At 39.8% G+C, this 26,251-nt stretch overlaps 1 protein-coding gene across 1 annotated transcript in view; it reads left to right on the top strand.

Annotated features, from left to right (window-relative positions):
- Positions 1-26,251, top strand: part of atp6v1ba (ATPase, H+ transporting, lysosomal, V1 subunit B, member a) — a 77,528-nt gene extending 51,277 nt beyond the window's left edge. The window contains exons 8-14 of the mRNA XM_043712835.1: positions 3,017-3,114; positions 4,667-4,790; positions 10,687-10,837; positions 16,174-16,256; positions 21,684-21,788; positions 22,438-22,567; positions 25,417-26,251. Of these exons, the coding sequence (XP_043568770.1) occupies positions 3,017-3,114; positions 4,667-4,790; positions 10,687-10,837; positions 16,174-16,256; positions 21,684-21,788; positions 22,438-22,567; positions 25,417-25,559 (834 nt within the window). The 3' untranslated portion in view covers positions 25,560-26,251. The remainder of the gene's footprint in view (positions 1-3,016; positions 3,115-4,666; positions 4,791-10,686; positions 10,838-16,173; positions 16,257-21,683; positions 21,789-22,437; positions 22,568-25,416) is intronic.

Here is a 26,251-nt window from a genome sequence, read left to right as displayed (position 1 = left end):
TTGTGGGCACCAGGTGGACAGCACAGCCTTTGGAGCTGTTGACTATTGGCTTTAGTGAAGTGTCTATGACCCTGACTGCTATACCCACGATTTTCCTATACAGCCATGGCCATGGAGCTCTGGTCAGTGTGCTCATCCTCCCTACTGTCTCATTTTTCGTCCACCTAAGGGAGCAAGAATCTGAACTCTGTTCAAGTTCAAGGACTGAGGCTGTTTCACCACTACCTGCTGGATCCCTCTATCTGTCTCTGTTAGGGACTGGAAGGCCTTACTATGACTGACTGAATTTGTACTGGTTAACCTAGGGGATGTAGACAAACACAAGGCTGGAAGAACACAGTAAGCCAGGCAGCATCAGGAGGTCGAGAACATAGAACATTACAGGCCATTTGGTCCTCAATGTTTCGCCGAACTGTGGAACCAATCTGAAGCCCATCTACTCTAGACTATCCCGTTCTTGTCCATATACCTATCTAATGACCATTTAAACGCCCTTAAAGTTGGCGAGTCTACTGTTGCAGGCAATGCGTTCCAAGCCCGTACTACTCTTGAGTAAAGGAACTTCTTCTGATATCTGTCCTATGCATCACCCTTCAATTTAAAGCTGTACCCCTTCGTACTGGCCATCGCCATCTGAGAAAAAAGGCTCTTGCTGTCCAACCTATCTAACCCTCTGATTATCTTATGTCTCAATTAAGTTGCCTCTCAACCACCTTCTCTCTAACAAAAACAGCCTTGTACCAGGCACCATCCTGGTAAATCTCCTCTGAATCCTTTCCAAAGCTTTCACATTCTTCCTATAATGCAGTGACCAGAACTGTATGCAATACTCCAAGTGTGGTCGCACCAGAGTTTTGTACAGCTGCAGCATGATCTCGTTTCGAAACTCGATCCCTCTACCAATAAAAGCTAACTTTATATGCTGCCTTAACAACCCTATCAACCTGGGTGGCAACTTTCAAGGATATGTGCACCTGGACACAGATCTCTGCTCATCTACATTATCAAGCATCATACCATTAACCCAGTACTATGCATTCCTGTTACTCCTTCCAAAGTGAATCACCTCATACTTTTTTCTGCATTAAACTCCATTTGCCACTTCTCAGCCCAGTTCTGCAGTCCCTTTGTAACTGAAACATTCTTCAACACTATCCACAATTCCACCGACCTTTAGTGTCATTTGCCAGTTTACTAACCCATCCTTCTACGCCCTCATCTAGGTCATTAATAAAAATGACAAACAGCAGTAGCCTCAAAACAAATTCTTGCGGTCCCCCACTAGTAACTGAATGGCAGGATGAATGTTTCCCATTAACCACCACCCTCTGCTGTCTTTCAGCTGGTCAATTTCTGATCCAAACTGCTAAATCACCCTCAATCCCATGCCTCTGTATTTTGTGTAATAGCCTACTGTGGGGAACCTTATCAAACTCCTTACTGAAATCCATATACACATCAACCACTTTACCCTCATTCACCTATTTGGTCACCTTCTCAAAGAACTCAAAGGTTTGTCAGGCACGACCTACCCTTCACAAAACCATGTTGACTATCCCTAATCAACTTATTCATCTCTAGATGATAAATCCTATCTCTTGTAACCCTTTCCAACATTTTACTCTCAACCGAGGTATGGTTCACTCGTCTATAATTTCCAAGGTTGTCTCTACTCCCCTCCTTGAACAAGGGAACAACATTGGCTATCCTCCAGTCTTGCGTTATTCCTGTAGACAATGCCGACATAAAAATCAATGTCAAAGGCTCAGCAATCTTCTCCCTGGCTTCCCAGAGAATCCAAGGATAAATCTCATCCGACCCAGGGGAGTTTTCTATTTTTACACTTTCCAGAATTGCTAACATCTTGTGCACCTCAATCCCATCCAGTCTAGTAGCCTGTATCTCAGTATTCTTCTTGACCACAATGCCTTTTTCTAGTGTGAATACTAATGAAAAGTATTCATTTAGTGCTTCTCCTATCTCCTTTGACTCCATGCATAACCTCCCATTGCTATGCTTGATTGACCCTAATCTTACTCTAGTATTTCTCTTTTATTGCTGAAATTGCTATAGAAAGCCTTCGGGTTTTCCTTGATCTTATCTGCCAATAACTTGTGTCCCCTCTTGGCACCTCTTTGTTCTGTCTTTAAGTCTTACCTGGCTAACTTAAATCTCGAGTGCCCTAACTGGGCCATCACATCTCGTCCTAACGTAAGCCGCTGTCTTCCTCTTGGCAAGAGATTCAACTTCCATCGTAAACCATGGCTCCCACACTCAACAACTTCATCCTTGCCTGACCAGTACATACTTATCAAGGATCTGCAGTAGCTTGAATAAGCTCCACACTTCAATTGTACCCATCCCCTGCATCCTAAATCTTGACTAATCGCATCATCATTGCCTTTTCCCCCAGGCTATAGCTCTTTCCATGCTGTATATATCTATCCCTTTCCATCACTAAACTGAATTGTAGTCACTGTCAAAGTGCTCACCTACCTCCAAATCTAACCTGGCTGGGTTCATTACCCAGTACCAAATCTAATGTGGCCTTGCCCCTTGTTGGCCTACCTATGTACTGTCAGGAAACCCTCCTGCACACATTGGACAAAAACTGACCCATCTAAAGTAATCTAACTATCGTATTTCCAGTCAATATTTGGCCAGTTCAAACCCCCATAACAACTACCCTGTCACTCTCGGTCCTATCGAGGATCACCTTTGCTGTCCTTTCCTCTACATCTCAGGAACTATTTGAAGGCCTACATAAAATTCCCAACAGGATAACCTCCTTTTCTGTTTCTAATCTCAGCCCATACTATCTCAGACGATCCCTTTGTTTTAAAAAAAACTTACTGTGACAGTCACCTGCTAAGCAGTGAATGTTTATTCAATTCCCTGTACTTAATAGTAGCTCCATGTTTTACTTGCTGTTTTCACCTAATATATTCAAAATATTTGTTTCATCTAAGGATAACCAAATTGGGGCTGATTATCTTGATCATTTTCTCCATAACAGGTTAATATGGAAACTGCAAGATTCTTCAAGTCTGATTTTGAAGAAAATGGATCAATGGACAATGTCTGTCTCTTCTTGAATCTTGCAAATGACCCAACGTAAGTATTTCAGAAAGATCTGCTTCTTGCCGGAATTAAATCAAGACTGTGTGTAATTAGACAGGCTTTGACAGTTTGAGAATGGTGCATTGCAATAGCCAGTAAATAGATGTTTTGGATATAAGACGACATGACTTGCAATAAACTATTTTCGTATGTTTTTGTTTTATTTTTTGGAAAATTTAGTTATCGCAATTGCTGAATATAGCTTACAAATGTCTTTTCCCATTATATGCACTCGTGGTTGATTTTTGAAAATGTTAGGTTCTTCCAGGGGTGTTGTGCAATTGTAACGTACCTACCCCTGTGTTGGAAGGGTCTAATTTCAAGTCCCACCTGCTTCGAGGGTGTCACGTGCTTGAACAGAATGCTGTGAAAAGTTACTTTCATAGAATGTCAAAACACTGATCAAAGTTATTTGCCTGAAGAAGTGATTGTGTATGGAATGAATGTTTTGGTTTTGGTTTTGTTTTTGTAATGTTTTCACACAATTGGTATAAGACATGCAGAAGTATATATTCAGGGAGCATTTTTTATCCTTTATTGGTTGTTGTTTAGTAGTATTCTCTTCTGAGTTGGAAGATTGATTCAAAACACTCTAGGGACATTTCTCACCAATTTTTTTTTGTTCATAAGATGTTGGTGTCACTGGCTAGACCAGTGTTTGTTGTACACTACTAATTTCCCTGTTCTTGCTGTGTGTTTAATACACCTGAGAGTGCTTACCTGATGTACTTTATCATTTTTGTCAGAATTCCATCTGCACCAGTGGCTTGTTTGATCCTCAGTTGCTGGAAAGCCTTTTTAAACATTGGGTTAGGATGAATAGTGGTAGGTATCATGCTGAGATGTAATTGATAACACTCACTCATTAAGGACAGAGTCTCTCTTGCAGTGATCCTCGAGTGCTACCTCCAAAAAGCATTCACTACTACTGATCTTGATAAGTGCAATTCCATTCTTAGCTTTAAGATGGGAGAAAGTGAGGACTGTAGATGCTGGAGATCAGAGTAGAGTGTGTGGGGTGCTAGAAAAGCCCATCCTCCTCCTGTTATTTGACATGTGAACAATGATCCTCACTAGTAGATCTACCATAAACCCGAGGATGGGATAATGTTGATTTTAAAATCTGACCGCTGATGATCAAGCTATTGAACCATTTAAATTGTCATTCAAATGAGCAGACCTGCAGGTAGGCTTACAGTGAAAATGAAAATGTGTACTTGTGTGTTTTAACTATCAAAAACAGCTTTTTGGAGTGTGATTAGGAAATGTTTCTACACAAGTTGTTTTGAACTCATCTGCAATTGGTAATTGATGCTAGACAAATTTAAATCCGAGTGGATTTTAGTTGACCGAAAATAGAGGTATATGGAGCTATGTCACAGCAGTTATCTCGTTGAATGAAAAGTGGTCAATATTGGGCTAAATGACCACCTATTCACACGTTTCCTGACAGAAATAGCATATATAGATAAAGCTAATGCTGAAATGTCTGCATTCCAAGAGTTGTATTGATGTAAATACTGATGGATTGCTGTCTTTTTAACAGCATTGAACGCATTATTACACCTCGTCTTGCACTGACTACTGCAGAATACCTGGCCTACCAATGTGAAAAGCATGTGTTGGTTATTTTAACAGATATGAGTTCTTATGCTGAAGCTTTAAGAGAGGTATGTGCATTTTTTTTCGAATGGTCATCTTTTATATAGAGACAGCATCATAGTTAAAATGTTCATTGGTAGAGAGAATATTAATTATTGTAGAAGGTTAGTCAGTGTTTCAGTTGTTTTCTGGTTATTTCATCTTCTCCCATAACCTCAATTTTTATAAGGAATGGCATGATGAAAAAAGTCTTGTTATATAGTCTAGATTATGTAGTCTGGAAACAGCATCTCTTCCTATTATTGACCAACCAGTCATAGCACTCCATCTCTAGTTGAGACAGCAACCAGAAATGTGATATCCTTCAAAGACACAGCATTGGATTTCTCAAATGACCTACACTACCAAAAGACAGCCAAATAAGATTCTTGTACATCATTACAGGTGTGAAGCCCGCATTCTGATTTTGTTGCACCATTTCAAATATTTAATGACCTGCTTCTGCAATATTTGTCTTGTACTTCAACTTGTGGGGAAAATCGTCAGAGTCATTGTTCAATGACAGTTTATTGTACAAGGAAATAGCGGAGCTCCGGGGAGAAAGAGACCAATAGTGCAGTGGTCAGCTGCGAGTCTTCTCTCAACCTGGAGCACATGTCAAAATACTACTTGTGATACAACAGGCCAGTGATGAGGTAACATAGTTTGTCTATTGTAAACGTTGCAGAATCGTTGATAGTTTTGGTGCAGTCATTGTCAGTTCCAGCATAGCCTTTGTTAATTTCAGAGTGGTGGTTGTCAGTTTCTGTGCAGATGTCAGTTTCAATGTCTGCGCGGAAGTCCATTGCTGTAGGTAATGGGTGTTAATCGCTCTTCCTGAAAGGGACTGTTACTGCAGCCCTGGCTATTAGCACTTTGTATTGAGTCTATATCAAACTGTTAGCATTTCTATCAAAGGTGTTGGCTGGACCCAGACACTGCGGCAGCAGCGTACGCTACTCATGTATTCTCTTCCCCCACCCACCTTAAACTAATCAGCTAGGTTGAGAGTCCATTTTGCTGGCATTCCAGTGGCCGCAGGCATTGTCTGTGTTTGCTCTGCTGTCTCTCCATATTGTGGTCTGGTGACAATCGTGTGTGTCCGTGTGCCTAATGTTACCCTGCCCCGTGCCATCTCCCACTTTACTCCCCCCTTTTGTGGTCAAGGAGGTGACTTCGGAGATCTCCCACCCAATTTATATGTAGAGATAGGTCAATTTTAGGAACTCCCCCTCCCACGGAGTGTCAGTTTTACTGGGGACTCTTCTGTGGTGACACTCTCTGCTGATACAGTTCTCGTCAGTAGCGCCTTACAGCAGAGCTTTAAACATCAGAGGCCTACATAAAAGCAGCATGAGTGCAATGAGAACTATCCCTTGTGCCAAATAGGGTACCCAAGATTTACCTATCAACCAATTCAGCCAGCTGTCTGTAATTGTGACTCAGTCAAATTATCTAGTTGGTCTCGAATCTTTAATGGCTTCTGTAATGTTATAGGAGACATCAATAATATGGGTGATAAAATTGTCACCAATAATTGTATAAACTTCCCCTTGCTGTGCTACTAATTGATAATCCACCGTGTAACGTGTCTGCTGTGTAGAGTCTCAGTTCAGCCAGCTCTGTATTAACTGCTTCTGAATTTTTGAGGTACAATTGCCTAAAATAGTCAGACCACATTACAAATCCTGATATGCTGCTGACAGTCGTGACACTTAAGCAGTAAAGTACACACATTTTGCAGTTAAAATAAAGTTATATATCTGTATCAGTCAAACTTTTTGCTTTGGTCAGGAAGTGCAGTCTTGTTTTTTTGGTACTCCCCGGGATGACAGTCTTGTCTGCACCTGGGGAATGGTCAATGACATTAGTATGGTCACAGGAGTCTTTTAAATGGTTTTAGTTGGATCCAGTGCTTCCCTGTGCTTTCCCTTTTATCTATGCAGGCACAGGTGTCTCCACTTACTACCATGTTGTATGGCTGTTCCATTTTGGGGCAGAGTCTGGTTTGACAGGCAATTCTCGCACAAGGATGCGACTTCCTGCTGCTAGCAGTGTACACTACTCATGTATTCTCTCCCCCACCTGCCTTCAAACTAATCAACCAGGTTGGAGTGCATTGTGCTGGCATTCTGGTAGCCCCAAGCAGTGTCTGTTTGCTCTGCTGTGTCTCTCCATATTGTGGTCTGGTGGCCATCTTATGTGTCAAGTGGCCAACTGGCTCAGTGACCATCTTGTGTGTCCGTGTACTTGGTGTCACCCTGCCCTGTACCATCTCCCACTTCAAACTGAAATTGGAATTTAATTTCTAAAATTAAAGGAATAATTTCTTCTCTGCCTAATATTCCAAATATGGTTTTGAATAAATTGTACAATCTTAAAATCAGTTATTTCTTATGCCTAAAAGGATGCTCCAAGTTTTGATTGAATTTGATAATTTTGTTGAATGCTTTGAGCAAGTATTTCCATTGCATTGAGATACTTGCACATTTGCTCTTGTGGGTTCCTGTCCAGTGTCTGTGACCTTTCATTTGTTTGCTTTGTAATTGTTTAACCCAATTAATTCTTTCTGAGCTGTCACTGTTTTTTAAAAACAATTATGGTAGCCTCAAGTTCAGAATTACCATCCAACATCTTAAGGGCAAGCGTTCACATTAGAGGATCCCTAATGCAGTTGGCATGCAGTTTAAGATTTATTTGTTGGGTTTTTGCAGGGTGTGGTGGAGATAGTGGGAAGAAACACTTCTGCTTCTCTACCCTGAAAACTTAACCATTCTAAATCGCTCTTCAAGCTTCCCCCCCCGCCTGGTTTCCTGAGGAGAAAGTGAGGACTGCAGATGCTGGAGATCAGAGTCAAAAAGTGTGGTGTTGGAAAAGCCCAGGAGGTCAGGCAGCACCCAAGGGGCAGGAGAATCAACGTGTTGGGCATGAAGGGCTTCTGCCCAAAACATCAACTCTTGCTTCTTAGATACTGCCTGACGCTGTGCTTTTCCAGTGCTGCACTTTTTGACTCTGGTTTCCTGAGGCCCAGGGTACCCAGTCTGTAGGTGTTTAAAAATAAAGATTAGGTTAAAATTGACACCATAGCTCTCAAAATATTTTTGTTACCTGCCTCAGTTGAAACAAAAATTGGCAGTTTTGGGGAGGGTTGCCAATTTGTAAATGCATCTCCTTTTTTTTCCCCTACCTGTCCTGGGAGGTTTCCTGTAAGTCATCAAATTCTGAAATCTCAGCATAAACCATGACCACTCAATTTGGGGGGAAAAAAACCTCTAAGGTATTTATTAACTTGAATTTGAGTTCATATTGCAGTCCTTGAAAATCTGACTTTTCCATCATGAATGTCATTGTGTAGAGCATATGCCGAAAAACTATGATAGACAGAATTCACTTAATGTTTGTAGCTGTTATTTAATGGTAATATCTAAATGGAGATTGCATGTAGTTTATTGTGTTATTACTTGTATTTGTTCTTTAGCCTTGTGTTGAACAAGTCCATGCTGCTTTTGAAAGCAATTTTGGTATGGAAACCAATTCAGTAGAACACGATAACCAAGGTTAAGAGTAATGCAAGAAACTTTTTTTTGTTCAGAAAGGGAGATGTCTGTAGACTATTTTCATTTATTTACTAATGACTATGGACATAACATGAATAGTGCTGCTGTTGTCCGGAGGTAAGGTTGCATCTGTTGCTGCATAGCTCAAACTAAATGCAGTTGATTACTAGCAAAACTTTGAAAAAGCATTGGCCTTGATGCAAAGCATTCTTTTCTGCAGTCTTTGGTAAATTTTTTGCTCTTAGGATAAAATTAGATTTTCAAAATTCCGTTTGCAACATGTATCTGTTTGACATGCATTGAGCTTTTTTAAATTTAGATTGTTATTAAACTTAACACTATTCCATAGGTAAAACTTGTAAATTTTTCCCTGCATTCTCTGAATAATTGAACCATTATTTTGAAGCAAGGCTCCATATTTAAAAAAAAACTAATGAAGAGAAAAAAAATCTAGTTTTCCAGCTAATTAGATTTGGCCTTCTGTAGGTAGAGTCATTGCATCGATATGCTCGGTAAAATCTTTGATTTTTAAAAAATGATATACATTTGAATTGAGTATGTCATTACATATTAATGTGGTGTAGTAACAAGCTTTGCAGAATAAAGGAATTATATCAAGCATTTTGTAGATTGTGATGAACTTGATATGTTTTGTTTTGTTCTTCTGCTTAGTGCTTCAATAAGTTGCCTTTTAATTGTGTAAAGTTATAATCGAACCTGATTTTTCAATATGCTCATGACTGATTCTCTGTCTCAACACCATACTCCCACTTTCTCTCCATATTCTTTGTGCACTTAATATCTTAAATTATCAATTTCATTCTAGAATAAACTGTGATCTGGCCTTCATCATTCTGTGGTAGCAGCGTTGATCATCGTCAAATTTTAAATAGGTTTCCTCATCTCAGTCCTAAATTGCATACCCTGTATCCTGAGACTGTGACCCTTGGTTATGGACCCCCAACCAGGGAGGAGAAATTGTCCCTGCATTTTATCTGTCTAGTAAGGTTAAATTTTATGTTTGACAGGTCCCCTATCATTCTTCTAAGTTCTCGTGCATGTAGACCTAATTGGACCACTGTCTCTCATCACAGTCGTGCCATTACCAGAATCAGCTTAGTGAATAAATATAAAAGATTTGAGGACATAGAGAATTAGAAAGGTATCAGGGTGAGACTTGGAGAAATTGTTTCTTTTTTTTAATGCAGTGAATGTTAATGGGTAATTAATCTCTGCACTCCCTTTTTGGCAAGTATGGTCTTGGGTAGGGAGACTACAAATTGTGCTCAATACTCTAGATGTTGCATTTAAGTGCTTACTTAACTTCAGTAAGACATCCCTGCTTCTGAACTCATCCTCTTTCCACGACATACTATTTGACTTCTAAATTGCTTGCTGCATCTGCCTGTTTTCTTCCAATGACTTGTGTACAAGAAGTCACATCTCTTTGTGCATCCATGTTTCTCTATATGTAGAGCCCTTTAAATAATAGCTGTTTCTCTTTGAGTATGTCTTCACATTTAGCCACATTGGTCAACACAATAGATGCAGTACCATGTGCTCAAATTCTCTAAAGCAGCTTGAATCTTCATTGCAGACTCAGAATCTCACCTAGTTTTGTCATCAACTTATAGACAAGAAAATAGAGTACCAGGAGTAGAGATATCTGCAGGATTGGAAAGAGAACTGTTACTGTTGATTCTTTTGCAATGATCAGATGGATAAGAATGGAGCCAGATGACAGTAGTCCCATCTAACTGGACAACAATAGAGAAGCTTTATAGGAAGATGGTGTGATCAACTGTCCCAGATTGCAAATGGTTCAGAATGATGAAAGGGGATAGTTTAGTTTTGTCATGTATGCTGTTTGTCTTTGATCAGAACCATTTTGGTACTGTGGGACAGAGACCGGATTTTAGGGATTCAGACACTCCAAGGTTGTGCATGTAAATGTTTCCAGTGGACTTTAATGGGACAGGAATTTGGCAAATTTATTACTGACAAATTCCTGTCTCGCTGCGTACAACCAGTTTCAGTTGCGGAGAGTTGGGCAACTGAAGGAGAAATTTCCTAAGTGAAATCAGTAGCAAGAGATAACAGACTTAAGATAATTTGATTTGCAAATTATAAATGAGAATTTTTAATTCGGTGTTACCATTTGGAATGCAATGCTTGAACCTTACTCCCTTGCCTGGAATTTAAGGCACATTCTAATAAATTTGCATGGATAGTTAATGCATGTATAGTTATAAGCCATTTGAACTTCCTTAGAGCATAGAATCCAAAATAAATAACTTAATAGCTATCTGTAGACTATTGTTTGAAATTCAAAGTATAATAGCAATTGTATATTTCTGTTACTTTTAAGGTTTCAGCAGCTCGGGAAGAAGTACCTGGCCGTCGTGGTTTCCCAGGTTATATGTATACTGATCTGGCTACTATCTATGAACGAGCTGGACGTGTGGAGGGCAGAAATGGATCCATTACACAGATTCCTATCCTTACTATGCCTAATGATGGTGTGTAAAAGTCTTATTTGTTTTGATCTGTAAAAGGAAGAGTGAATGTTGGCATAAAACTTTTAAAGTTTTGCCCTAATCTTAATAAAGAAGCAAGAGGTGATGCATTTGGAAGAAAGAACGATGAGCTACTGTTGCTGTTTTAAAAGTGATTACAGGATAAAAGAGCAGGAGTTTGTTTACTTTTTCCCACAATCTTAACGTAGTAAGTTGATATGGCTGCTTTGAAATAAAAATGGGATCTTTGTGTTAATATATTAAAGTACAAAAACGTGGAGGTTATGTTAACCAACGCTAGGATTAGTTAAGCTTCATCAGGAATATTTATTCAGTGTTTTGTACGACACTTCAATATAAAAGTTTTGAGGGCATAGAGACTTAGAATGGTGTCAGGGTGAGACTTGGAGAAATTTAAGTTTTTTAATGCAGTGAATGTTAAGGGATAATTGAACAATTCTGTTCAGTTGCGGAGAGCTGGGCCACTAAAAGAGAAATTTTCTAAGTGGAATTAGTAGCAAGAGGTAACAGACTTAAGATAATATGCAAAACAAATTATAAATGAGAATTTTAATTCAGTGTTACCATTTGGAATGCAATGCTTGAAAGGGCCAAGGAATCAGATTTATTATAACTTTTTTCAAAAATAACTTGATTTACTTGGAAGAAATATTTGCCCCTCAATGAGAAAATAACAGGGCAGTGGCTTTATCTGGATAGGACTCCTACTTAGGGTCTGTACAGAACTGATAGAATCATGGACTGGATTTTGTGGTTATGACTATGCAATAATATTCATTGCTGATCTTAAAGGCATCTGCCCTTAAAGATTTATGGATCTTTTGTGAATCGCCTTCACTACCCAGTGGCAGTTGGAAAAACTGAGGCACCAAGTAAAATGGATTGCCAGATGTATAGCAACAATTATGTTCGCAGACTGGATAGGCAATCAACCAAATTGAAGACTGTGGTATGATTATTCTTCAGTTAAATTTCCACATGGCAATATGAACGAATTAAGATTGAAACTATATTATTTAAGATAAACTTCTTTTTTATCACAGTGAAAGCTAACATTCTACAAATATAAAATGTTTTTCCATGCCAGTTAGTTTTTATTCTTACACTTTTAGAAGCCCAGTTACACCAGTTAACAAGGTGTAATGCTTTAAGAACGTTTTATAACGAAACTAATAAGTTAAAAGGGAAAGTTTTAAACAACCCTTTGCTTAAGGGTTGCGGGCTAAAAAGCAAAACTGAGTTGTCACATTACTGATTATATTATGGGCTCCTGAACAATCCAAGAGAAATAGATGAGCAAATACCTAAGTTTTAGCCAAGGGTAAGAATCATGATAGGGGATTCAACATCCCCAACATTAACTGGGGTAGTCAATATGAAATGTTTAGAGGGAGTGGCATTCTTAGTATGTATCCAGGACAGCTTTTTAAGCCACTACATAGAAAGCCCTACAAGAGAGTGGTGGTCATGGACTTAATTTTAGTTAACTAGCTGGGAAAGTGGTTGAATTATTTTGGTGGAACATATTGCAGACAGTGATCATAACAATCTTGAATGTAACAGTGTTATGGAAAAGGGCAAGGATGGGTCTGAAATTGAAGTTCTGAACTGGGGTAAGGCAGACTTTGGTAACATCAAATGTGATTTGGCCATAGTGGACAGGAAGCAGCTTCAGCTAAATCTGTCAGAGCAGTGGAATACATTCAAGAAAGAAATGTGGAGAGTTCAAAACCAACATCTTCCATTTAAAAAAAAAAACAGATGGGACAATCAAATGCTGTCAAACTCTACTGTCTATACAAGCCATTGGATTCAGAAAGAGGGAGGCTTATGATAGATACCAAGTGCGTTCAACAGCAGAAGCCCTAGAGGATTATACAACATGGAAGATGGAACTGAAGGAAATTGAGAACTGAAAGGGGGCATGAAAGGATACTGGCTGGTAAAATAAAGGAAAATCCTTAATAGTTTTGGATGTGGGTAGGGTTCTATGTGAATTTTTTGAGTTAGTGTTTACTAATGAGGGGGTTTATATGCATATAGAAATGAAGAAAGTTAGCATGAAGAGAGGAGGTTCTAGTGGTCCGGCAGGCTTGAAAGTATATAAATCTCTGGGGCTAGATGAAATATATCCCAGGTTGAGGTGAGGAATTCAGGGAGTTGGCAAAAATATTCAATTCCTTTCACGTCATAGCAATGCTGAAGGACTGGAGAACAGCAAGTATAGTACTGTTGGGGAGCAAGGGATAAACCAGGGAATTACAGACTGGTCAGTCTGATCTCCGTGATGGGGAACATATTTGAAGCAATTCTGAGGGACAGAATTTGCATTTGGAAAGGGTGTGAATAATAAAGAACAGTTTTTGCAAACTGGATGCAAAGTAGTCTTAAAGCCCTTCATCAGAGCTTATACCCAAAATGCCGATTTCCCCTGCTTCTGGGATGCTGCCTGACCTGAGAGTTTTTAGCACCACACTCATCTGATCTCCAGCATGTGCAGCCCTCACTTATTCCTGATGAAGGGCATATGCCTGAAACGTCCATTCTCCTGCTGCCCGGATACTACCTGATCTGTGCTTTTCCAGCACCACAATCTCTACGCAGTCCAAAGATGGGCTGAGAAGTGGCAAATGGAGTTTAATTTTAGATTATTGCGAGGTGCTGCATTTTTGGGAAAGAAAATCTTACCAGGACTTGTTCTTAATGGTAAGGTCCTAGGGAATATTGTTGAACAAAGTCCTTTAGAATGCAGGTCCATAGCTCCTTGAAAGTGGGACTCGCAGGTAGAAGAAGGTGTTTGGTATGTTTTCCTTTATTGGTCAGAGTATTGAGTACAGGAGTTGGGAGGTCATGTTGCGGCTGTCCAGGATATTGGTTAGACAACTGTTGGAACTGTGCAATTCTGGTCTCCTTTGTATTGGAAGGATGTTGTGAATCTTGAAAGGGTTCAGAAAAGATTTACAAGGATGTTGCCAAGGTTGGAGTTTTTGAGCTACAGGGAGAGGTTGAATAGGCTGGGGTTGTTTTTCCCCTGAAGTGTTGGAAGCTGAGGGGTGACCTTGGAGGTTTACAAAATTGAAGGGCATGGATAGGATAAATAGACAAAATCTTTTCCTTGGAGTGGACGAGTCCAGAACTAGAGGGCATAGGTTTAAGGTGAGAGGGGAAAGATCTAAAACAGACCTAAGGGGAGGGGCAGCTTTTTCACGCAGAGGGTGGTACATGTATGGAATGAGCTGCCAGAGGATGTGGTGGAAGCCAGTACAATTGCAACATTTTAAAAGGCATCTGGGTGGGTATATGAACAGGGAAGCGTTTGGAGGGATATGGGCCAGGTGCTGGCAGGTGGGACTAGATTGGGTTGGGATTCTGGTTGGCATGGAAGAGTTGGACTGAAGGGTCTGTTTCCATGCTATACATATCTATGATAGGTGAACATGGTTTTGATAAAGGGAAGTAATATCTGACCGACTCAATTGAATTTTTTGAAGAGGTTACCAGGTGTGTGGGTGAGGGCAATGCATTAATGTAGTCTGCTTGGAATCCAACAAGACTGATGTTATGGTCTTACATAAAGACTGCTAGCAAAGGTAAGAGTCCATGGGATGCAAAGAAATTTTAGATTAGATTACATTTTATAACAATACTTACATTAGATTACATTACTTAGTGTGGAAACAGGCCCTTCAGCCCAACAAGTCCACACCGACCCTCTGAAGAGCAACCCACCCAGACCCATTCCTCTACATTTATCCCTTCACCTAACACTGCGGGCAATTTAGCATGGCCAGTTCACCTAACCTGCACGCGTTTGGACTGTAGGAGGAAACTGGAGCACCTGGAGGAAACCCACGTAAACACTGGGAGAATGTGCAAACTCCACACAGACAGTTGCTTGAGGTGGAAATTGAATCCGGGCCTCTGGTGCTGTGAGGCAGCAGTGCTAATAACTGTGCCACCATTTGAGTGGCAGGACATAGTGGGTGAAGGATGTAGGGTGATTGGATTGGAATTGTCCATTGGGACCCTTACTGTTTATGGTTTATATAAATGGTTTAAACTTGAGTGGAGGAGGGTTGATCATGAAGTTTGCACAAAAAATTGGTGGGTAGTAAATTGTGAGGAGGATAGCCTTTGATTACAGAAGGGTATAGAAGGGCTGGTCAGATGGACTGATCAATAGCAAGTAGAATTCAGTCCAGATAAGTGTGAGGTAATACACTTGGGCAGGACAATTTAAGACCAGGGAATAAATGAAGAATGATCAGACATTGGGAAACACTGGATCAGATGGACAGATCAAGACAGGTCAAGGTTCATCTTCCTGCTCAGTGTTCCTCACTGACGTATCATAATTACATTGGAAACTCACTTATCCGAACGAGATGGGCGGGCACTATTTCGTTCGGATAATCGATTATTCGGAAAATCGATTAAATGCCTGTCCTCTGGGGCTCGGAGTTTTTAAAGTCTGCTCCTTGTTCAGTAGACTGCAGCAGCGCACAGCGTGCGATCGCCTGCCCCAAATCTCGTGGTACACCGCCCCCTGCCCCCAGTCCCCTCCCCCTGACCCCCCAACTCTGTGCAACACCTCCCCTGCCCCTGAGCCCAACACTGTGCAATACCTCCCTCAACCCCCAACTCCATGCAACACTGCGCCCTTCTTCCCCAGTGCCTCCAGAGTGCCTCCAGATATAAATAGAAAGCAGGAGACAACAGCTTCGCTTCACTTGGAGGTCGCCACTGATGATGTTACCTAGCCAGGTAATGAAACGTCTGGATATCAAACCTACAGCTCAGCGAGCAAACCTACACCCTAAAGTTTATATAGAGAGATTGGACAGGCTGGGGCTTTTCTGTTAGTGCATAGGGGATTGAGAGGGGACATGATTGAGATGTATAAAACTGAGGGGCAAAGAACATTTAGATGTGTTCTTGTGATGCTAAGGCTTGAAACCCTATGGGCCAAGTGCTGGAAAATGGGCTGAGAATAGTTAGGTGCTTGTTTTTGACCAGTGCAGACACAATGGAACCAAAGAACCTTTTTTCTCTGCTGTAAATCTCACTGAGCAAAACCCTCTGCAGAAGTGCAGTGTCACTCACCAACTGATGGATTTCCATGTTTAATTGCACATGCTCAGACCATTAGGTTCTTCATTTCAGTAGAGTAATTATGGTGAATACTGACAATTTTGCAGTCTTTGCCATGGTAAAGTCAGAACCTTTCCACTTCATATGAAAAATATGAAAGTAATATTTCAAATTACTTGGAAGTATGCATTAATCCTGGTTTGTGTTTAAAATTTTTTGTTTTGCAGATATCACTCACCCTATTCCTGACTTAACTGGATACATCACTGAAGGGCAGGTCTACGTTGACCGTCAGTTACACAACAGACAGGTAGGATGCACAGAAATAAGTTGAAAGATGCACATTATTTTAAAGAGGAAGTACAAGTAAAGTAAGTTTGAGAAGTCTGAGTCAGCAGATCCATAAATTTAAGCCTCCAATGTTTGTGGCTTTGTATAGATTTGAGCAACTCTATACAAGAAATTATTTCAGATGCACAATTGAGATTGCACTTATTCCAAAAGGTTTGTACAAATAATGAGCTAATTAAACATTAACTGCTTATTTTGTCTTGAGCAAATTGGTTTATAGTGAGCTAAAGTTGCAGTGGAGCTCAACCATCTTCACCTGTTTCATCAATGACCTTTCCTCCATAAGCTGAGAAGTGAAATGTTTGCAGATGATTGCACATTGTTCAGCACAATTTGACTTTTCGGGTACTAAAACAATCCATGACTACATGCAGCAATATCCAAACTGCAAGTTCCCTAGCTAAGCCCCTCGTCACCTTGACTTCATTGCTGGGTCAGAATTCTGAAATTTCAGTCCAGTCAGCATTGTGGATCTACCTTTGGCTCATGCACTGCAGCAGTTTAAGAAGGCAGCTCACCGCCACCTCTAAAGGATGACTAGGGACAGGCAATAAATGCTGGCCAGTGATGCCCAGCCAGTGATGCCCATGTCTCACAAGTAAATTAAAAATGTTTAATTCCTAACATACAAAAATCTTTCAAGAGATCATGTCACATTCATTTCAGTTCCCAGTTATCTATCTGTCTTAACTGAACATAAAGTATTAAGGTACTGTATATAAAGTACTGCAACTGGTTTTATGTGAATATTCAAAAATGTAGGAAGAGCTGAAATTTCATTTGGAAAGCCCAAAACCACCACCAAGCGTGAGGTGGTAGACTTTTTGGTAGGAAGAATAAAGAGGCCACATACACCAGGAGAATGGTGTTTAAATGATGAGGAATAAAAGGATCTGGGAGTACAGATACAGTACTTGCTAAAATAAGTGCAGGTTATAAGAACGTGCAAACACAGTACATGCTTAAGAGAATTGAAAAGCAAAGAAGTTAAGTGTGGGTAAACCTTGGTTGTACCTTTATTTGGAGCTCTTCAACCTATCTGGTCTGGTGGAATAAAAAGGGTCATGAAAGCACTGAACAAATCCTAGAATAATACCAGACTGACAAGTTAAATTAATTTCAAAAATTGAACAAGTGGAGGCACCTTTCTCAAAAAAAAAACCCAAAGTGGTGGTGTGAATGTTGATGGCTGTGGGTGAGATCAGAACTCGTTCACTAACAAACTTTTAATATAGAACACGGGAGGGGGAGAAAAAGCTGTTAGTTTTTAGAAATTGGAACTTGGTACCCCAGTAGATGGGTGAGGCAAATAACATTAATGCATTTAAGGGGAAAGTGGAGAAGCAGAAGACTTTTCACTAGAGTGTAGAAGGTCGATAGGCAATCTGCTAGAAATTTCTAAAATAATGAGTCATAGATACAGATAATGGTAGTTGTCTTTTCCCTAGGATGGGGGATTTCAAGACTAGGGGGCTCACTTTTAAGGTAAGAGATTTTTGAAAAAAAGATGAGGCAATGTTTTTACACTGAAATGAACTTCCTGAGAGAGTGTATTTGTACCTGCAGCCACCAATGTTTAAAAGACTTTTGGATAAATACATGAATAGGAAAGGTTTGGAGAGATGTGGGACTAGTTTAGTTTGGAATTGTTTGGCATGGACTGTTTGGACTGAAGGGTCTGTTTCCATGCAGTATGATTCTGAAGAAAAGGTTGTATTAGTGGTTTGGCTGAAGAGTCTGAGTTGCTGGTATGGCTTATAGGTGAATAGTCATAAAGCTTTTTTTTAAAAAGATAAGGACAATAAAATTGTAGCAGGTGGAAAATTGCTGCAAAGCCATTAAATGGACATCACGAAGGAACCAGAGATTCAGCTGTCAAATTTTGCAAACCATTCTCAAATATAAGGCAAGTATGTTGGAACAGTTTGACAAGTGCACATTGTCTCCAGCATGCAAGAGGATAAACATGCTTGCAGTCTCTGCCAAAGAAGCTCTGCTGACGTGATCAAGGCAGGTCAGGCAAAGAAAATTCTTATCTCTCGTACACACCTAAACAAAATGGGAGTAGCTCTGGCAAAAAGACTGGTGCATGAGAAGTTCACCTGCAATGCATGGCTGGACCAATTCAAAATCCAGACACAGCATCTTCCTATGTGGTGGGGGTATAGCAGTTGGGTCAGTAATGACAGCCAATTGCCTGCGAAATACTGTTAGCCAGACCCTGTTTGAGAGTGCACAGAGACTTTATTAGAGATGAACTCAGACTGTTAGCATCTTTTACTATGTTGTTTTTTACATAATTTATCTTTAAATATTAATGGTGGAAAGTGAAACAAGGAATGTGTCACCTCTATGAATGGCTCTGAAAGGTGGTTGCCATTTGTGATAGCAAAGTACATTACAGCACAGGAAAGGCCTTTTGGCTCTCCAAGCCTTTATGGATCCATATCCTCCATCTAAATCCACCATTTGTTTTGTAAGGATCTCTTTGTTCCCTGCCCATTCACATATCTAGACAGATACATCTTAAATGACGCTATCGTTCCCACCACTGCCAGCTCCACTGGCAATGCATTCCAGATGTAAAGAGCTTTCCACATATATCTCTTTCCCCCCCCCCCCCCCCACTTTGAACTTGTGACCCCTAGTAATTGAGTCCTCCACTCTGGTGGAGGGGTTGGGGGGGGAGGGAGGGGGAGAGAAGAGAGAATGTTTCTTGCTATCCACCCTACCTACACCCCTCATGATTTTGTAGGCCTCAATCAGGTCCCCCCCTCAACCGCCAATGAAAATAATCCCAATCTACTCAACCTCTCCTCATAGCTAGCACCTTCCATAACAGGCAACATCCTAGTGAACCTCCTCTGGACCCTCTCCAAAGTATCCACATCCTTTTGGCAACCAGAACCATACGTAATATTCCAAATGTAGCCAAACCAATGTCTTATGCAATTGTCACACGTCCTGCCAACTCTTGTACTCAATACCCCATCTGATGAAGGGGTATGTCATATGCCTCCTTGACCACTCTGCTGACCTGATTTGCCATCTTCAGGGAACAATGGACCTGAACACCCAGATCTCTCTACATCAGTTTTCCCCAGGACTCTTCCATTTACTGTATAGTTTGGTCTGGAATTGCATGTTCTAAAATGCATCACCTCTCATTTATCAGGATTGAACTCCATCTGCCATTTCTCTGTCCAACTCTCCAATCTATCTATATTCTGCAGTATTCTCTTTCAGTCCCCTTCACTATCTGCTATTCCACCTATCTTAGTGTCATCCACAGACTTGCTAATGAGGCATCCTACACCTTCCTCCAAATCATTTACGAATATCACAAACAACAGTGGTCCCAGCACGGATCCCTGTCAGACACCACTGGTCATCGGTCTCCATTTTGAGAAGCTCCCTTCTATTACTACTGTGTCTTGTTGCCCAACCATTTCTTTATCGATCCAGCTAGAACACCCTGGACCCCATGCAACTTTACCACCTTTCATCAGTCTGCCATGGACAACCTTATCAAACACCTTAAAGTCCATGTATATGACATCTACATCCCTTCTCTCATCCATCAATCTTGTCACCTCTTCAACGAATTCTTAGGTTTGTAAGACATGACCTTCCCTGCACTAAACTATGCTACCTATCACTAAACCCATTTTCTTCCAAATGAGTATATATCCTATCCCTTAGTATCTTCTCCAGTAGCTTCCCTACCACTGACATCAGGCTCACAGGTCTGTAACTACCTGGATTATCCCTGCTGCCCATCTTAAACAAGGCTACAATGGACCTGAACACCCAGATCTCTCTGTACATCAGTTTTCCAAGAAGTGATGATACTTGGAATGTTAAGCCACTAGCTACATCGTGTGAAGGTAACAAAACCATCTAGTGTTTTTGAGGGATCCATTAGAAAAGTGGACAATGTATATGCAGAAGGAAAAGATTATCATTGTTACAAACCAACTGTCCTTTGTACCTTGACATTGCTGGCCTTGAGCATCAAGCTGATGTTCTTTCCTCTTTGGGCTGTTTTCCCTGGAGAGTCGGAGGCTGAGGGGTGACCTTATAGAGGTTTACAAAATTGAGGGGCATGGATAGGATAAATAGACAAAGTCTTTTCCCTAGGGTCGGGGAGTCCAGAACTAGAGGGCATAGGTTTAGGGTGAGAGGGGAAAGATATGAAAGAGACCCAAGGGGCAACTTTTTCACGCAGAGGGTGAGAGGTGAATGGAATGAGCTGTCCGAGGAAGTGGTGGAGGCTGGTACAATTGGAACATTTAAGAGGCATTGGGATGTGTATATGAATAGGAAGGGTTTGGAGAGATATGGGCCGGGTGCTGGCAGGTGGGACTAGATTGCGTTGGGATATCTGGTCAGCATGGACAGATTGGACCGAAGGGTCTGTTTCCATGCTGTACATCTCTATGACTCTGAATCTTAACATCACCGGCCAATTGATTGGGAGTGATTAGGAACATAAACACTAATTACTGACAGCTGATCTTTCTAGTCAGCGGCCAAGTGCACAACCTGACCATTCTGGAAATCATCTGTGATGAAGAAGATATGAAAGATGGTGACAAGTCACATGTTTCTGTCATGCAGCGTTTGAATAGGCCACAGTGACATAAGATACTGAATGAAGAGCAGCAGCTTTTCAAGCTGCTTTTTTGCATAGCTGGACAAGGCAGGCATGGAACTTTCAGTGGAGGCAACCAGGGAAACCTCTGCTAAGCTGGATGACGATTCCACTACACAGTGGAACAAATGGCTGAGGCAGTCAGAGATGCAGTATGCTCTTCAACCGAGGAGGTCAACAACCCTTGACATCTGAATGCTTACCCTTTCACCTTCCTCCTACCCTAGCTGAAGATGTAAAGGCTGTAGTGAGAGGTCCAGAATTTTGCACTACAGTGCGCAGACAGACAAAAGATATTTGACTGTATTGATGACATGACTACTGTAGTGTGTTGTCTGAAGCAAAAACTAGAAAACTGTTTTCCAGAGAACTCCCAATGTTTTTCAATGCCTTTTACTGTTCAAGGTTAGGCTATTGTAAGGTGTGAACAAACTGAAAAGTAAAGACATTTTTCTCATTCACTGCATCATTGCTTTCAATTGTATTTGACTTGGGGTGTTCGTAGGTAAAACTGGGTTGCATACGGCCCTCTTCAGCTATTTAAAAGCTCTATTTAACATTCATTTGTTAGCTGCCCTCCTTTGATTTGACTACTTGCTATTTTACTGTCCCACAAAATTTGTCCCCTTTAAAAATACTGCAACTGGAGATATAAATGCCACTAATGTAGAAGTCGTATATAAAATTTGATTGAGAAGAAATGCACTTACAATCTTTCAATTGCTGTTACAGATTTATCCACCTATTAATGTTTTACCATCTCTCTCACGATTAATGAAGTCAGCCATAGGGGAAGGTATGACACGGAAAGATCATCCTGAAGTCTCTAATCAGCTGGTACGGTTATTACACTTAAAAATAAATGTCTGAATTAAAGTTAAAATTGAGATGTATCATAACTGAAAATAACTTATCTTGTTACTTTGAGATTCTCAATTGGCAGAATTAAATTTGAATTGCAAGGTTCTACAGTATTGGTGCAGTTAAAGACGTTTTGTGCAGATTTTATTTTACAATGATTCATTGAAAGGTTTGCTGAAAATGGGTAACAATATGATGTTTCATTTCTGAGAATTGAGTCTGAAATCAACTTCTGTGTTCTAGTGTAGAGTTACAAAGCAAAGAATGATAACCAGTCTTCGCCTAGTTTCTGGTGAATGAGAGACTACATCATAACTCAATTATGACTGATCCTTTTTAATGGAGAGTGAATAGAGGATAAAGCCTATTTGAAGGCTGACATTTGCCTGAGGTGGTACCATTTTAAAATTAAATGTAACTAATTCCTCAGGATATTGAGAGCAAGAAACTGTTTACATTGGCCTTCTCATTATTGTAGATATGTAGTGCTTTGAGATATTGAAGCTTAAACAACACTAAATGATGTGTATCTGGGTTTGAATTTTCTAATAACTTATTCTATGTCTTCACCAACAATGTCAATTAAAAGTTAGTGAATAAGTTGTGAAATGTTCTGTCTCCACAGTATGCTTGCTACGCCATTGGCAAAGATGTCCAAGCCATGAAAGCTGTGGTTGGTGAGGAAGCTCTCACACCTGATGATCTGTTATATTTGGAATTTCTGCAAAAATTTGAGAGAAATTTCATTGCACAAGGTATGCTTATTCCAACCATACATAACCCACAGTACACCACCCCCTCCCAAGCCTTGAACTTGCAATTTATAGCTTTCCTTCAACTTTTGATCCCTGCTCTGAGCTCACCTTAATCACGACACCTGTCTTTTGCTCTTAAATCCTATTCCCACTGACCTGGTCATCAGCTTCCCTCCTTACTCCTCGTATTAGCCAGTATTGTTAAAAGTTCACCCCTTTTACTTATACCATTCTTGGAAACTTCTGCCACATTTACAACCTTCTTTTCCTGTCAAATCCTTAAACATGCTGTCACCTGCCAAATCTTCATGCATTTTTCCTGGAGCTCCATGTTTGAATTTTTCCAGTGGGTTTTTGCTCTGTCACAGTACTAAAACAAGTCTTGGCAAACTCTCAGATGACTTCCTATTTGACTGACAAAGGCATGCTTTTTCTCCACCTTCACTTGTTTGCAGCCTTTAATACTCTTGGCCTCCTGCAGTGCCTCCACTATCATTCATCTGTTGGGACTGCTGTAACCTGGTTCCATTCTTATCTACCTAATCATATCTGGAGTACCACTTCCAATGATTTCTTCCGCTCCTGCACTGTTGCCTGTTATATCCCCAAGAACCTGTCTGTTGCACCCTCCTAGTTCTAATCCATGTACGGTCCTAGGCAGCAACATCCAACAAATGCACAGAAGCTGACAGCAGTCAGCACTGCCTCCCTCAAGACTCTTGTTGCTAAATTATTAGACTGCTTCTGTAAGCTACAAAGCTGGATAAGTAGATTAATTCTTCAAATTAAATAATGGGAAAACTGAAGCTGTTGTTTTTGATCCCTACTCCAAACTCTGTTCCCAAGTTACAACCTCAGACCCTCTTCCTGCCAGCAGTTTGAGATGAAAGCAATCCGTTTACATTTGACCCCAGATGGCATTTCTGGGCTTAGTGAGACTACTAAGTTCTACTTCTAACCTCATTTGACTTTGCTAATGTCATGACTCATCTGCTGTTGAAATACTCATCCACACCTTTATTCTTCTTGATTTGACCATTCCATTGCATTGTACACTCTATAAATTTTGAGCTCATTCCAAAGACACTTGCTCAATGTCTTAACTCCTATCAAGTTCCTTTTTACATTCATAAGTCCTGTGCTCATTAACCTTTGGCTTCCAATTAAACATTATCTTGACATTAAAATGCTCAGCCTTGTTTTCATAACCTTCCACAGGTTTGTTCCTCCATACTGCTTCAACCCCACAACCCTCCAATACCTATGCTACTCTAATTCTGGCCTCCTTGGGCATTCATAATTTTAATTACTCCCCTATTGCTGGCTGTGCTTTTAGTGCCATGTGAAGATTTTCTTTCTCATTTCTCCAACTTGCTGCCTCAACTACTTTTAAAACTCTCCTTAAAATCTGCCTTTGACAAAATTGTTGATCTGACCTAATAACTGACTGTGTGACTTTTTTTGATTTGTAATCCTCCTGCAAAGGACTTTGGAATGTTTTATTATTTAAAAGTGCTTCATAAATGTTTTTAAAAATACATTTCAAAAACCTAGAATTTGGCAAACCTGCATTTCTCAGTTGTTCTAGCACAAGCTATTTAGCTTGCCGTGTCTGCACTAGTTCATGTTTTGACTAGTGCCACTCCCCACCTTCTCCTTTTGCATGTTCTTCCCTTCCAGATAACAATCTAATTCTCTCCTTAATATCTGGACTGAACCTATGTCCACCGCACGCTGAAGTAGATCATTTCAAATCCTGACGATCTGTTGCTTGAAAAGGTTTTTCATGTCACATTGCTCATTTTGCTAATTCCCTTAAATTCCTTTCTTAATCATTGCACAAATGGAAATTATTTTCTTAAAATCTTGAGGGGTATGGACACAGCATATTTAGTACTTCTATCAAATCTTTTCTCAACCTTTTTTCCTAAGGAAAAACAGTCCAACTTCTTCAATCTATTGATATGACTGAAGTTCCTCATCTTTGGGACTACTCTCATTTAATCTCTTATGTCTTTCTAAAGTGTGGTGTCCAGAACCAGACATGATACTCCAGTTGAGACAAAGCCAGTGCTTTATACTAGTTAAAGATAATCTTGCTTTTATGCTCAATGTCTTGTTAATAAAGCCTAGGATGCTGTGTGCTTTATTAATCTCTCAATCAACTGTTATCTTCAGTGATTTATGGACATGTACACCCAGGTGTTACTGCTTTTTGACCAAGTTTTAATTTTTTTTTTATTTTCTCTTGTTTCCTTTCATTCTAACTACCAAAATGAAATATTTTACATTTCTCTGCATTAAGTTTAATTTGTTACTTATCCATTCTTTCCACCAACGTAGCCTTTTGAAATTGCTACCTGCAGTTCAGTGTTTCCACATTTATCACATGAAAATTTTGAAATTAGGCACTGTAGTCCAAAATCTGGTTCATTAAAATAACAGGAAAGACAAGGGTACCATTACCAATCTCTGAGGAACTATGGTATAAACTTTCTTGAATCTGAGAATATCACCAAAATTAAACTGACTGACTTTGTAGTTTCTGGGCTTATCTTTGCAACTCTTTTGAACATGGCTGTTATGCTTGCAATTCTTTGGTCTGCCAGCAAAGTCCTAGAGTCTCAGGAAAACTGGACAATTTTAGCCCCATTGGACATTGCAGCCACTTCATTCTAACCTTGGATGCGTCCCATCAAGTCCTAATGCCTTGTGAATATGTGGTTTTGAATAGTGATATTTTAAGTGCATAATGATTTCCCACTTAAAAATACTAGAATTTAAAGTTTCTTGAGAAATGTAAGCCATAACCCAGGTAAAGGGAGAAAATTTTGTTTTGTTTTGCATAGGTCCATATGAAAACAGGACTGTATTTGAAACTTTGGATATTGGCTGGCAATTGCTCCGAATATTCCCCAAGGAGATGTTGAAACGTATTACTCAAAGTACACTGGCAGAATTTTACCCAAGAGATGCTGCTAAACATCAGTGAAATCCCAAATTCAACAGTGGAAGATTTATTTTCATACTTCGTAAGAATACATTTCATACCGAAGCATTCTATACTTAACACACTCCAGCAATTGTTTATAATTCATCTTTTTGTATTGTAAAAAGAAAGCTATACAAATCAAAGTATTAAATTGGAAGTCCATAAAACCTTTTGTTTTGAAAAAGTCTGAATGCTAAACCTTGCAGAAAACTGTTTACAGCAATTGAAATCATTTGTTTACAACTTCTTCACCAGTATATGCATAGAACTAAATTTAGATTTATCTGGTTTTATTGGGGATGAGAGCAATCAGTTTAACTGATCAAAATGGTAAGCATTCTGATCTCAAAAGATGAAATGGATATAGAAGAATATAATTAACAATTTGCATCAGCTAACTAAGCCCGATTTATCTTGAGGAAATTAGGATATTGAAAGTTTATGGCAATTTATTCATGCACAGCTTATTACCAAGCATATAGAAAGGAATTATTTAAATTGTACTTTCCTATACAACTCTTTTTTTTCCAAAGATAACTAACTGGAAGATATGTTGATAAAGGCTCAACTGTAAAAATATTTTTCTTGATGAATTATGGAGAAATTAATTAAAAAAAGGATTTGCATTTACTGTATCCTTATTCTTTTCTAAACTTAAAGGAAATTATTTTAATTTGTTATAATTCATTGTG

Source organism: Chiloscyllium plagiosum, chromosome 22 (assembly GCF_004010195.1).
Source record: "Chiloscyllium plagiosum isolate BGI_BamShark_2017 chromosome 22, ASM401019v2, whole genome shotgun sequence".
NCBI classification, from domain to species: domain Eukaryota; kingdom Metazoa; phylum Chordata; class Chondrichthyes; order Orectolobiformes; family Hemiscylliidae; genus Chiloscyllium; species Chiloscyllium plagiosum.
The sequence above is the reverse complement of the archived record's forward strand: the minus strand, read 5'-3'. Positions and strand labels throughout refer to the sequence as shown.